Source organism: Pygoscelis adeliae, unplaced genomic scaffold, assembly GCF_000699105.1.
Source record: "Pygoscelis adeliae isolate BGI_AS28 unplaced genomic scaffold, ASM69910v1 Scaffold220, whole genome shotgun sequence".
Lineage (NCBI taxonomy): Eukaryota > Metazoa > Chordata > Aves > Sphenisciformes > Spheniscidae > Pygoscelis > Pygoscelis adeliae.
In genome coordinates this window covers 2,051,963-2,065,770 of record NW_008824049.1, presented here as the reverse complement: position 1 = coordinate 2,065,770, position 13,808 = coordinate 2,051,963, and the positions used below count along the sequence as shown (strand labels likewise).

At 45.6% G+C, this 13,808-nt stretch overlaps 1 protein-coding gene across 1 annotated transcript in view; it reads left to right on the top strand.

Moving 5' to 3' along the window:
* TNIK (TRAF2 and NCK interacting kinase) overlaps positions 1–13,808 on the top strand; it is a 147,906-nt gene that overhangs the window by 79,342 nt on the left and 54,756 nt on the right. Inside the window, 5 exon segments of the mRNA XM_009333601.1 lie at positions 3,884–3,994; positions 6,113–6,203; positions 7,563–7,693; positions 12,333–12,387; positions 13,082–13,160. Coding sequence (XP_009331876.1) covers positions 3,884–3,994; positions 6,113–6,203; positions 7,563–7,693; positions 12,333–12,387; positions 13,082–13,160 — 467 coding nt within the window.

The following is a 13,808-nucleotide window of genomic DNA, read 5'->3' as shown; positions in this document are numbered from 1 at the left end:
ACAGCATCACAGCCTGCTCCTGCTGTAGCACCGACACAGGCAATTAAAACCTGTGCTTATCTTGCTCCAGAATATTTTAGTCATTGCTTAATACCAATTCGATCAATATTTCTGTTTCTGAAATGGGCATCAGCTTTGCTGATCCATTAAGTGAAGGTCTCTGCATTTTTTTTTTTTTTTTTTTTTTTAATGCTCCATCACTGGCTCCAGGTGCCACGATGTGTGTGATGAGGGACCCTTTTGCAAGGGAGCCAGGCTGTGGGGTGAGATGAGAGGCTTGGGTGGCCTGTGCATACAGGATTGCATTGCACCCGGGTTCTGTTTACACACACAGCAGGAAGAAGGATTTCCAGCAGCATTTAGCCTGGGGATGTTGTGTGCTTCTTTTCTGTGAAAGAGAAGTCAAATTGTTTGTGGGGTGAGGAATAGGAACACAGAAGGATTTGGCTTGCAGAATAAAGGAGTTGGAGGATTTTGGGGGGTTCCTCTTGACAAGCTGAAGCAGTTCACCATCAGCTGGATTGGGGTTTCTGTGCTGGGGATGCTCAGATTTGAGCCCTTCCAAGTAATGTACAGTGGCAATGAGAACAGAGGTCTTACTGGCCATTCCCAAACTGGGGAAGGTGGTGGTTGATTTGGAAGCTGCGAAGGCTCTTCAAACAAAAAATTTGTGAGACAGCAGGACACAGAGATTTGCAGCTGCTGCTTCTGAATTTGCCTTGCTTCTGAAGTTTTCTGTCACTCTGATATGAAGAGCTAAGTAAATGCTAAGTGAACTGTATTTAAAAATACTTCCTCAATAAATGGCCTTGCAAATTAAATTTCAGAAGATGATCTTACCTTTAGCCCATCTTGATGATAATTTTAATTATGGTTAATACAAATTCAATCTGCATTTCAAGTTTATTGTCTTACCCCATCATGACTTCATCCTTTAACGAGATTGGTAATGATGCAAGTGTGTGCAGGGCAAAACACTCACCTCGAGACATAGGACTGGTAAGAAAGTATCTTAGTATAAGTGCCATTTGAAGCCTTTCCTGAGTATACTAAGCTCTGTCCTAAAATCAGCTGAAACTTTTGTTCCCTTTTCTTTTCTCCCGGAAGGCTGTTTGTTGATTGCCAACCTAAATATACCCATAGGGTGTTGATATATGGATATTATGCCAGTATCTACCTTGTTCTTCTCCCTCTCTGGTGCTTACCTGTCCGTACTGACACTCGTATCCCATAGCCATCCATCCCCTGGCTGGCTGAAAAAGTCCTCAGGTCCTCTGAGAAAACCTATTCATCTTCCTGTACCTGCTCCAGTGTATGTTTCTCATTCTTGGGCTTTATCACCCAGCAGGACACGCAGTGCTGTGGGTGAGGTCTCACCTGGCCTGTTGGTGTGACTCCTTAGCCATCATCTGTTTCTCCTCTCTTTGGAGGCTCCACTGTGTGAGCTGTAGTTGGGACTTTTGTAGCATCCTTCCATCTGAGGATCAAAGGGGATTGCAGTGCCGCTAAGTGCCACGGCAGCGTGCTGCCAACTTTCCTCCCATTCCATCCAAACCTTCTGGAAACAGTGTTTTTTCACGTTGGATATCCATCAGCTCTCCATTGCAGACAGGGATACTCAGACAGCTTCATTGTCTTTCTGTTGCTCGTTTTCTTGGAGAACTCGCGGCAGAGCTTTTGGGAAGAGCCTTGCTGTTAGCAGCACGTGCGCGCTGCTGAGGCCTCTTGGCCCCTGCCCAACTGGACCTGGAGCCTGCTGGTACTGCCAGAGATCTGCTGGTGCTGGATATTTTCCTATGGATGTTACGGGACTGTGCAGCTCTTAAAAAGCCAAGTTGGAAACACTCCTTGTGGTAGTTTCTCTTTACCTCTCTCTTTTCTCTCTGTTTTTTTTCTTTAATCTCCAGGAGATTTCACAATTATAGATTTGGGATACATCAGCAGGTAGCCATATTATTCACCTCCTGGTGTAAAATTAATCTTTGCTCTATGGAAATTCAAGGACAGGTTAGAGGACCGAGTGAACTGCCAGCTCCATAAAGATAATCTGGCAAATTAATGGATGCACTGTGTACTTTCAATGGGATTTCTTCCACCTTCTTTTAAGCGTTGTGATTGCCGCACATAGCATAGCATGCCCTTCCTCTTCCTCCTGCTCCAAACCCTGGTGAGACCCTGTGGATGAATTTCCATGGAAAGGGACTGGAGAGGGTCAGGCTTTTGGGCTGGAAAGTGTTTGTGGCCGGTTCAGCTATCCAGGGTTTTCCTTTCCATGCTTGCTGCCGTGGTATCCCAAACGTTCATTTAATCAGAAACACGTGCAGACACTTACACATGTCAATCGTCCAAAGGGAAGAAAGAGGGGAAAAGCGACTTTGAAACCAGTTGTTCCATTATTCCCCATGCAGTGAGCAATGAGTAACCCGTGACTTAGGCCATGATGTCCCAGTGACCCAGCTGGATTGCTGGTCTCCTGCTGGGGTGGAAGAGCTGCAAGTGCTGCAGCAGTGTTCTTTGCCTTTGCACAGGACAGACTTTAGCCAGTCACGCATCTCTTTCTTGAAGCCAGTTTCCTGACATAATAGGGGTATACAAAGAACTTTTCAGCTGTCAGTTTAGAAAGAGAAAAGAAACTTAATATCAAAACTAAAGATAGGAGCAGGGTCAAAGCCAACCAACTAAGGTATAGTCTGCTCAAGTATTTTATTTAACTTGAAGGTTTATAGCAGTACTCTGTCTGGATTTTATGATCATTTATTTATGATAGTCTTTTAAATCACTGCATTTGAGCAATTTGGTTGGAAGTAACCCCTCTGCTGTTCGTTTCTCTTCTCCTCTTGGCCCATGCTTTTAATAAAGTCACGTCACTTGCTTGGAGAACGTTAAATGCCATGTAAGCTTCATGTGATAAGAAACTTTAAACATGCGCATTGAAGAATCTGGCAAGGCATGATTTACAAGGGAATATCTTTTAGTAGCAAGCTGATCTAATTGGAAAACATGGTTTCACATCTGAGAGAAACACTTCTACAGGTCTTGGAGGAGGCTTGTTGCATACACGGGCTGTGCTCGCTTTCTGGAGCATGCTGACAGCTCCTGCACGCCCTGGGGATCCGTGATGTCCCTGGGAGGCAGACTTGCATCCCGTGCTATTTTTATAAGGTTTATTTCACAGTTGCTCAATGACAAGATTACGTTCAGGCTCAGGTTAGATCCTTGTACTTTTATATTTGATATTATGAAACTTTGGAAGTGGTACAAGCAGTGGTGCCCAGTCTCATTTGAACCAACCTGAGCAGGAGGACACCAGCTCTCTCCCAGAGAGCCTGCAGCTGCACGGCAAGCTTGCCCTCGAGAAAGGTTTCCTGCTCAAAAAAGTGCTCAAAAGCAAAGACTTCCTGGTAAAAAAAAAATTGAAAAGTACACCTGGTTTTTAAGGTTGTATGAAGCTTTCAAACATCTGTCTTGTTGCCTTCACATTTTCAGAGTTGAAGAACTTACATGTAAGAGGTAGAGTTTTGCTTGTATTGCTGTTGATACTAAAGGTTGATCATGAGTATAAAGTAGGGTGTGTGGTGGTGGGGTCTGAGATTTCAAGGTTTCCAATTTCCTCTGCTGATTTTCAGCACTGGACTGATCCTGTTTCTTGTTCCCATCCTTCTGGAGAGCAACAAGCCTTTCAAGCCTTCAGCCTTTTATTGTTTCATTTTTATAACAAAAACCACATGGATTAAAAGCTGACAGGTTCAAGATTATATCCTGGTGGCTCTGCATAGCACTGTGGTGGCCCCACAGCTGCATTGCCAGCCTCGGGGTCCTACCCCGGAGTCGGGCAGCCCAGAGGATGCTGTTGGTGTCATTGCATTTTTGTTCCGTTTGGCAGCTGGTGATGGAGTTCTGTGGTGCGGGCTCCGTCACCGACCTCATCAAGAACACGAAGGGGAACACCTTGAAGGAGGAGTGGATTGCCTACATCTGCAGAGAGATTTTACGGGTACGTGTCGTGTCCAGAGGAAGCTAAATGTTGAGAGTTGTTGGAGTATCTCACTCGGTGCTCAGGGGATACGTAAAGCCTTTGGCTCGGCAGGCTTTGTGGCTGCCACGCTGCCATGGGCTGGAGCCTCTTCAGTGCCAGTAGGCATGAATGATTCATGTGCTTGTATGATGCATAATAAATAAGCCCTATTTAATGCCCTTTAGCTCTGTTAGTTCCCTGACTTTTAACCCTCTTTTTCCTTCAACAAAAACATAATTTTCTTTAGTATTAATAGGGCAAAGATTTATTTACATTAGAATTACATTTTCAATTAACAGAAAGGTGAGGACTTTAATAAAGTCGGTGGAAAGATTCTTCATGATTAAAAAGCACCCCAGGTTTTATTAAATCCACGTCTCTGGCTTTAATGAGGATGCTGCAGCTTTTATACCCACAAGGTAAATGTTCGACTGGAATGTCTTAAAATGGGCTGCCCCAGAGTTTCACGTACTGGGAGATGGCAGCTTCAGCAAAGGCTTGCTTGCATTTTTACACAACTGAGGTCAGATGATGTGATCATAATGGTTGCTTTGACATTAAAATTTATCACTCCGTGAACCAAGATTTTGTTCAGGAGGAAACAGAAATACTGAGTACATGAAGGAAAACTGTAAAAGAGCCATTAAAAGAAAACAATGCAAAATGACTGCTCCAAAATGCTGTGTCTGACACTGCCGCTGGTGTCCAGGGGTGACACAGCACTTCTCTGTTGACCCTGAATGCCACCGTCCGCATCAACGTGATGTGCAGAAGACACTGGCGCTGTAGCTAATCACTTGTACAGACACTGCTTTCGGTGCCAGGAAACGACAGTTACACGGGCTTATTTTAAACGTCTGAGCTCTGTGAGCCTACTTCTTAAAACAGACCCTGGCAGTGAGTCAGAACACAGCCACTGTCTCATGTCCCAGGGCCACCATCACGTGTCATCACTCGCATTTTGGCCACGCGTTGGGGCGGTTGGTTGGTGACCTCCATAGGGTTTCAGGTGATGAAAGGCTCCCAGCTTTCATGCTGCAGAAGGTGGCTCATTCTTGGTTCAGACGCTGAGGACTGGTTGTAATTCTAACATGAGGCTCGATCCTGCGTTGTTAAAGGATTTTCTGAAATTCAGTGAAATTTTTGCTTTGCCTCCAGTGCACAAAGGTGCCTCTAACTGGGTATAACATGGCTAAAAAAGGGCTCCCATACAGATATAATCTATTCCATGGTGTTGTCCCAAGGTAATGAGTGTAAAATGACTAATAACTAAATAATAATAAAATAATAACTAATTATTTTCTTTCTCAGATATGAATGTTTAATGTGAAATGTAAACCTAATGCAAAATTAGTTTTTTAAGTAATCCATGTTTTTACTAAGCTGGCAATATAGGTGGATGTTACTTTGAAATAATAAGTGAGTGAAATAAAAATGTAGGTTGCAAAAAGAAATTAATGAGCTAATAAAAAAGCACAACAGAAAAACTAGTTTACCTTTAGCCTTTGAGACAGGCTTTTAATTTGAGCTATATCTCCATTAGGGATATGTGCAAGTTATAACATTTGTATTTGCATGGTAGCTTTTTTAATACAAGCTTATCAGTGTATTGAAGTCCCGTTTATTGGACCGATATAACAAGAGAATTGTTTTCTTCAGTTTCTGGATGATGGAAACACAGAAAGGAGACAAAACCATTCTATTGTTTCTGCCACAGAAATGGCTCCCTAAGGCAAGAGAGCACATGGGGGAAAATACGTCTAGAGATACGGAGGAATTTGGGTTAATATGGGTTCCTGCAGAAACTGAAAGATTGGTTTTAATCCCTATAGAATTGATGGTTCCTGTCTCTTGCTATGGAGAACACCCACTGCAGCACATACAGCCTGTCGGTGGGCATCTCGCTTGCCGGGCATGTCCTCCCAGCATGTGACATGGGACAGTCACATTTTGAACACATGATAAACAAAAGTGTTCTCAAGTGCTTAACTCCAACTGTGAATCTTTCATTTCTGGAGCATAATTGGTTGAGGAGGCATGTCAGAAAATAATATGCTTTGAACTCGGATTCCTCTAACCTTTCTCTGAATTCTCTAGGGCTTGAGTCATCTACACCAGCACAAAGTAATTCATCGAGACATCAAGGGACAGAATGTGTTGCTGACGGAAAATGCAGAAGTTAAACTAGGTAAGAGTGGGTTAGAGCTCTTGGAAACTGCAAGTGGGCTGGCTGGAGAGAAGCAGCAAAACAGACTTGTACATGACTTGGAGAAAGGGGATGGATACTAAGAGCTACTCTGTTTTTTCTTGTGCCAGCCTCAATAACATGACCTTGGGTGTTGACCAAGTGCCGTGCACTAAACTGCCGGTGGTTGATGGCCAAGTTCTGCATGCAAAGATGTACTTGCAGTTGTGTTTCTGTTCAGACAGGTAGTTCGAGCAGCTCTGCCATCAGATACAGGTTAAGCAATCAAGACTTTTTCATGCCCCGGATTGAAAACTGGCCTCTGTGCATTGCCAGCCATTATCGAAGGCTATTCCCTCACACCTCCATAGTAGTGTCCTACAGGATCATAGTCCAGTCAATTTAGTGTCACATAATCCAGATTTTTTTTCCAAGCCAATCTGTTGGAGAGAGCTTAATTTGCAAGAACTGCTCTGAATTTCATATGCGATGTTAGTCACCCTGGAGAAGACCAGGCATTCATGTGAAGATCAGCTGGAAGACAGCAGATCAGCAGAGACGATGTGCTGATATCCTCAGTTGTCCAGCACCGATGTTATTAAGGCTGTCTTTGTGCATTTTAATTTATGCTAGTGATGAAAGATTCCTCACACTGGTAAAGTGAGGTGCAAGCCTTGTTTTCCCATGTCTCTCCTCTCTACAGCAGAACAAAACCCCAGCTTAACAGATGGCACCACCAGCTCATTTGGCTTTATGCTGGTGAAGATTCCCCTCCAAGGGGAAATTCTCCAGGGCAAATCTCCAACCACTATGTTGCGCAAAGTGAACTTAGTGGACCATAGAGTATTCTCTCATTGATTTGATTTCATCTGTTTTTGCTTCATTTTGCAGCTCTCTGCTTGACATTTTGCTATGGGCCTTTGTCCTTGGCCCTTAGTTCCTTAAGTCTTTTGCATTTCTGCCATTTCCAGCAAGAATTTAGGTAGAAGAATGAGGCTTCTACCAATATTTGGCAGACTTTAATTCAAATGAGAAAGCATAGAACAAAGGCTGCTGCTTATTCATGTTGCTAGCCCTGTTTCTCATTAGTATGAGGAGCTGTGATTTCTTTTCATTGCCTTCTGGCAAGGAGGAGAAGGCACAGGGTTTCTTACAAAACCTGGACATCAGATGATCAGGTTCATCCTTGATTGACCTCTGTTGACCTCAGCAGAGATCAAACAGGAGTGTCTCTGGCTCTGTTTTTCTCTCCTGACTCTGTGGAAAAGTTGGTCTGAATGAATTTAATGTTTTACAGTCAACAGAAGAGTTGCTTGGGTTTTCTCCGGCCTTACGATGCTCTGTTGTCTCTCTGATCCACAGTGGATTTTGGTGTCAGCGCTCAGCTGGACAGAACAGTGGGCAGGAGAAACACCTTCATTGGAACGCCTTACTGGATGGCCCCTGAGGTTATTGCCTGCGATGAAAATCCCGATGCCACTTATGACTTCAAGGTACCTAAACGAGCATCTTCCAACTCTTTTATATGTCATTACAGATATAATATTTGCAAAATCTATCACGTTCACAAATAACGTAGGCAAAGAATGAAAGCAGCACTTATCAGTGCTTGCAGTGAGAGTTGTGATCATAAACATCTGAAGAAGGTGCTTGGTATGATCTCAGATTTTATGCCCCAGTACCATGAACTTGAGCACTCAGGAATTTAGTATATTCTTGCAGCTTTGCAGGATATGTTGACAGGCGGCGTAGTCTCCTCCTGCTTTCTGGCTGTTGAATTTTGAGATGCCAGTTCAGGTCCAACACGAATCTTTGTTGTGCTGTTCACGTATCCAAATTTACTGTGAAGATGTTTTTCCCCATGCTGGGAAAGGTGTCAGACGGAGGCTTTCTACCTGCTAGCCTGCTTTTCAGTGCTGCATGTTTAAATACTACAGTCAAACATGCTGTATTTGCTCTATTTACTCTGGAGAGAAGTCAGGTCGGGTTTAGAAAGGGCAAAATCACATCATCTGGCCTGCAGGCTGGTATTCGCAGGGAGATCTGAAGGCTGCCACACAATCAGACGTTTGGGGGGCTGACCTACTTTTCACATGTCTCTCTTGCCTGTTTGAAGTTTATTTTTGGATGGGTGGCAGCACAACGTTGCTGCTGAGTTACAATGTGGCACAAAGCCCCATGCCATGCAACAGGTCGGCAGGAGGGTTATGACTCCCACCTGCCCATTCAAACTACTGCAAGGTCTGATGTTTAAAGCAAGGAGGGCTTAATATATTTTATCCTGTTTCTGCCTTACTGCAAGTTTCTGGACACACGTCTGTAGAAATGTCCCTTGGTTTTTGTCCCTTGGTTTTTTGAAGCATCCAGGACTTGAATTCCTAGCTCCAGACCCCCTAAGGTCCACAGACTGTGTCCAGAGAGCAGAGCAAGACAGTGATACGTGGGCTTTTGGGGGAGAAGCTGAGACATATATAAAGCTTGCTGAACCTCTGTTCATGTGCATGCTGAGAGGTCGCTTTACAAGGTAATGTTTAAAAAGGGCTTTGAAATCCTGTGGTGGGGAGCTAGGTAGCTGCTTTCTAACAGCAGGACACTACAATATCATAGCACAACAGCCCATCATCATGGTACGATTTGGGGTGCAACTACCAATCACTCAGAGAAATTTTTGAGAGATGAAGGATTTTAAGTAACCGAGCAATGCTTTGGTATTGCAGCTATTTAAGTGCATGTCAACTTTTGAACTGATGGTTTTCCAGAGAGCAGCTCTCCAGTCTGAGTTCAGACTCCGGGTTACATAAATCGTTAATGATAAGGACATGTAGAAATAGTTTAATCTGCAATTACTTAATTCTCTTTGATTAACCAATTACAACAGGCGTTTCCTCAACTCTGCTGATGGCAGTGCTTTGTAGCAGGGCTGCAGCCTGTGCTAGCTGCTCTTGCTGCTTCTCTGCTGACAGCTGCCTGGCTCTGACGGTGCAACGCTCTAATTAATCACAGCTTTTTTTTTTTTTTTTTTTTAAAAAAGGACTGATATCTTCATAGGCTACTTTCTACCCTCAGAAATCCCTGATGTTTTTTCTCTTTCCAGAATAACTAGGGCACTTAATATGCCGTTGACTGATGCACAAGCGCCAGGACCAGAATCCCTCTATTGTCCCTGAGGATCAAACGCTCGTAGCGAGTCGGGCGTTTGCATCTCTGAAGTTGGCATTGACCATTTTCCCTTGGCTGGGGGTGTGAAACAAAAAGCTGATTGCTGCCGACACACTCACTGCAGGCTGTTTTCGGAGCTCATGGTGATGTGGGAGCCACTGGACATTAGTCCGTACCCCGAATCACATCCCTGCACCTGATGCTCTTGCTTTGAAGTGTGTGTGTGGGGAATGTAAATTATTTTTTTTTTTTTAAAGGGATGCAAATCAGATGCTCTCAGGTTTAGCTGACTGGCTTAAAATAGTGAATACAAAAGATGAGATTTATAGGGTAAAAAAAAGAGTCCTCGCAGGCTTAATCTGTTGGACAAAAAGCCTCTGATCTCACTGTTTTCTTAGCCAGAAAGAGATGCCTGTGTGTAATCTATGGAAGGAGGCAGTAAATATCTCCTCACAAAAATAAATCACTTTAAAAAAAAGAACAAATAGAAACCCCACATTGTTGAGGTTATTTGTTGGTTTTTCCCCCAGCCAGTTTTCCTTTTTTCTTTAGAGATATCTTGTCAATAAGCTTAGAATCAAAAGCGGGGAAAAAAAGGAAGCTTGCTTCCCTTCCCAAGTCAAGACAATGCAAATATATTAGCACGGCATCTTTTTGCTGGGTAGACTGAAAAGCTTTTCAGACTCAAAAATAAAAACTCCACACAACACCCACCCCCCCCGAATTCCAGATTATTATAAAATGTGTGCTTCCCACTGAGTTTTCTGCTTTCTCTGGGAGACTTAGGGAGGTGATAATCCCTTTCTATATTGCTCCAGCTTTAAGATCACTTGGCATCTTGTGTATAATACTGGGCACCTCGATATGGAAAGACACACTAGGAATTTGGAAGGAGTTCAGCAGCAACCCAAAGGGAAGGGGTCATATGTGCTGAATCATGTGGAAAGACTGTGATAATTAAGTATGCAGCAGAAATCCCAGCTGACCAGAAACAAAGAATGGATGAGACTGTCCTGCGAAAGGGCTGGAAATAAGATTTGAGAGAGAATTTTTAAGCAGGTACAAAGTTGCATAGCAAGGACAGCATTTGTTAAGGGAGAACTTGAGTTAAAAAGGAGGAAAAGTGCCTTGAAATTGAAAGGCCAAGTTGTCTTTCCTGGATGGTGCATGTGAAAAGATGCTTGTGGTCCCTAGAGGCTCTCTCTAGCTCTGGCTGAGCTTTGGAGGTCTGTGCTGGGAAGAACAACCTTTCTGGGATTTACTGACTAAATTGCAGGTTTAGAGGCTTGAGGTGGTTCGGAAAGGCCAGCTCTTGAAAGGAAGAGGAGAAATGAAGAGGGACTGCAGGGATGTGGCAGAGAGCAGGGCGAAGGAAGAGCATGATGCAAGAGCTGGAGGTACAGGAGGAAGGGTGGAAGGCAGAGTCCGCCCTTTCCACCCTGGGGTATACCTGTTTACAACATTTACTGGTTGTGATGTGCTAGCTGGTGTCCAGCAAACATCAGCTGCAGCTACGTAGCATCAGGTTTGGCCTAGTCCCTTGTGCACCTGTGGCTTCTGCCCTTGCTGCTCTCCCGTCTCAGGCAGGTCTCCTTCTGGTGTAGGCAGAGTTAAGTTCTCTTACTCACAGTCAGCATGGAACGGACCATGACTTCAGCATTACAGCTTTTGCACCAACCTCCTGGAGAAGCCTGAGGTTGCGGCTTGTTGCAGGGAGCTGAGCAGATGTGGTCAGTGAGGTCTGCAGGTAGACAAGGACTGGGATGCAAAGCCATCTCCATGAGACCCGTGGAGAGTGCAGCCCTCTGCCCATGCGTGCTTCAGATGAAGGCACCAAAATTAGTCTGGGTCCTGTTCCTGCTGCATCGGGTGCTGGGTTGTGAATCACTAGCAACCCTATACATGGTGTCCAGAATAATAAATTAGCTGCCTTCTGCCAAAAACCAAGTTGCAGCAGTGCCGCTAGGGAAGGTGCTCGTTTTTTCTCTCTGGGCACGTAGTGTCTGTGCCTCTGCCGCTGTCCGGGAGAGCCAAGCTGTCCTTTGGGGCTCGTTACCAGATCAAGAGGTGCAGCCGCAGCTCATTAGTGATGTTGGGGTGAGGTGGGGAAGAGGCGCTGGTGGGGAGCTCACCACTGCTGGTGATGGGAGCTGGGGATATAAATGTCCCTGTTTGCAAGGGAGAAAATGGAAGGAAAAGTGATACAAATATGAAATCAAAGAGTTTTCTAAATAGGTGCATACTCTGTGCTCTGTTCATTCAGGAGACTCAACCAACCACGTGGGCTGAGCAGGGCTTGGGAACAGGGTAAATAAAAGTGCCCATTTCTCCTTCCACTGGTGAAACACCACTTTTCAGGCTTCTGTTTAATGAGCAGTCCATGATACAAGAGTCTCCTGAGGTATCTCAAGATACTTCATGTTTTTAATCTATTCCAGGCAGCCTGTTTTTTGTGGAGCTGTATCAAATCCCTGGTTGTATCACCCAGCTTTAAGCAGGGAGCCGGCAGCCAGGTTTGCTGCTTACCCCAGACGTGAGGCCGGGCAGTAGTTGGTCACTAGCTCCACCAGGAGCTGGGGGTTCATTCATTAGCGCACAGGGCTTGTTAAGATGCCCCCACGGGGGGACCTTCAGGTCATCAGCATCTCCCCAGGCAGTGTCCTCACCACAGCTACTGGGAGCAGTGCTCCAGCGAGGTGACCGTGTCCCACACTGAAAACACCTTGAAGGTTTTGAAATGAATCTTGGGATAAACAGTGGGGTTGGGAGCCTCTTCTAAAGCCCCAACACATGGCAGGAGGATGAGACGAGCTCCTCAGGTGCGGGTCCCGGGGTTTACAGAGGACATGGAGACCCGGCTCACAGGGCTGAGCTCCCTGGGCTGGGGAGAGCCATGCTTCCCCCCTTGCCCAGTGCCCACTGCTGTGAGAATGATCCCCTGCATCACGTATGTCCCTCTGCGTTCTTTTACAGAGCGACTTGTGGTCTTTGGGGATAACGGCCATCGAGATGGCGGAAGGCGCTCCCCGTAAGTAGATACATTGCTCTGCTTTAATTAACCCTGGGTTGTAACATGCTGGGTTTTGCTGAGCACCAGCCAGCGCTCGGTTCTGTGCAAGAAACACTGTGCAGTGACTCCTCCAGAGTGCCACTTAAGCACTCTGGGACTCAGTTGCCTCGAATAAAATACATACGAAGAAGAGGTGGAGGACTGGAAGCAGGTAAAACACTGCTCCTCAGCGCTGGTGTTTTGCTGACCTCTGCAGCGACACAGATAGTGGCACGCTGGGTTCAGCTGGTGCCTCTGCATACTGCCGTGGTTTTTCAGTGTTATCTTGGGACCGTCCTTGCATGCTGGTAAATGCAAGTAAATAAAGCAGAGCGTAGTGGCATGTGGGCCCGTTGCTGTCAGCACCTGGCAGGGTGCTGGGGACACGCAGCTGGAGGAGTGTAGGTGTCCCCAGCCAGCCCCTGCGGCTGAGCCCGGCTGTGCTGGGGACACACACGCCAGTTGACTGGGGACGTTGGCTCTCACCTGAGCTCCAGGCTGCTGCTGGGCCAGGGTCTGCAGGGGGTTGTCACTGCAAATCCTCCTGTCCTGCAGGTCTTGTAGCTTCAGAGGAATCTTGGGTCTCCCCAGTTCGGCGTGTAGACTTTTTAGGAAGCCTGGGGGGTCTGCAAGATGCTGTGCCGTATTTAATGCCTATTCTTGCACATTGCAGCTCTCTGTGATATGCATCCCATGAGAGCCCTCTTCCTCATCCCCCGCAACCCAGCCCCGAGGTTGAAATCAAAGAAGTGGTGAGTCTCTTTCTGAATCTTCAATGGCTGTAAAAATGTCTCTGGAGCAACTTGTTTCTGCAGCCCGGGCACACTGGGGATTTGGTGTTTACATTTATATAGCTTCGAGACTCAGTGATGGTCTCCAGCATCACTCTGGTGAGTGCAGGTTTGGGTCTTGATTGTCTACGGAGAGGCAGTTTGGTCTGAAGGAGTCATGTACCATGGGATGGAGAGCTTCCTAGGTAGGCAGAGAGGGGAACGCTCTCTAATGCTGCCATTGCACAGCACGGAGTCGGCTTTTCCAAGGCAGTTCGTGCAGCCTGAAGCCAGATGACACTTTGCTTGGCTCCCGAATCTTTCCAGTCAGGTTCCGTTTTCAAGTGGAAACATGTATCTGTGCCAAAAAAAGGATAGTTTATCTTGAAGGCCCAGGAATGCGGGGATTTGTACTTAGTTGGGCTTTATTTTAAAATTTTGCAGGAAAAAATACATCACTGTTGTGAGGAAAAAAAAAAAAAAAGCAGGGCACGCCAATAAAAACCCGTAGGAAAAATATTCCTGAAGGCCAGCAGATGTTGTTTTGTTACTGTATGTTCTGTACTGATGGAGCTGGAGTCCTTAAAAACACTCATCTTTGGTTCGTGCTGTTTGCCTGCCCCCGGTTCA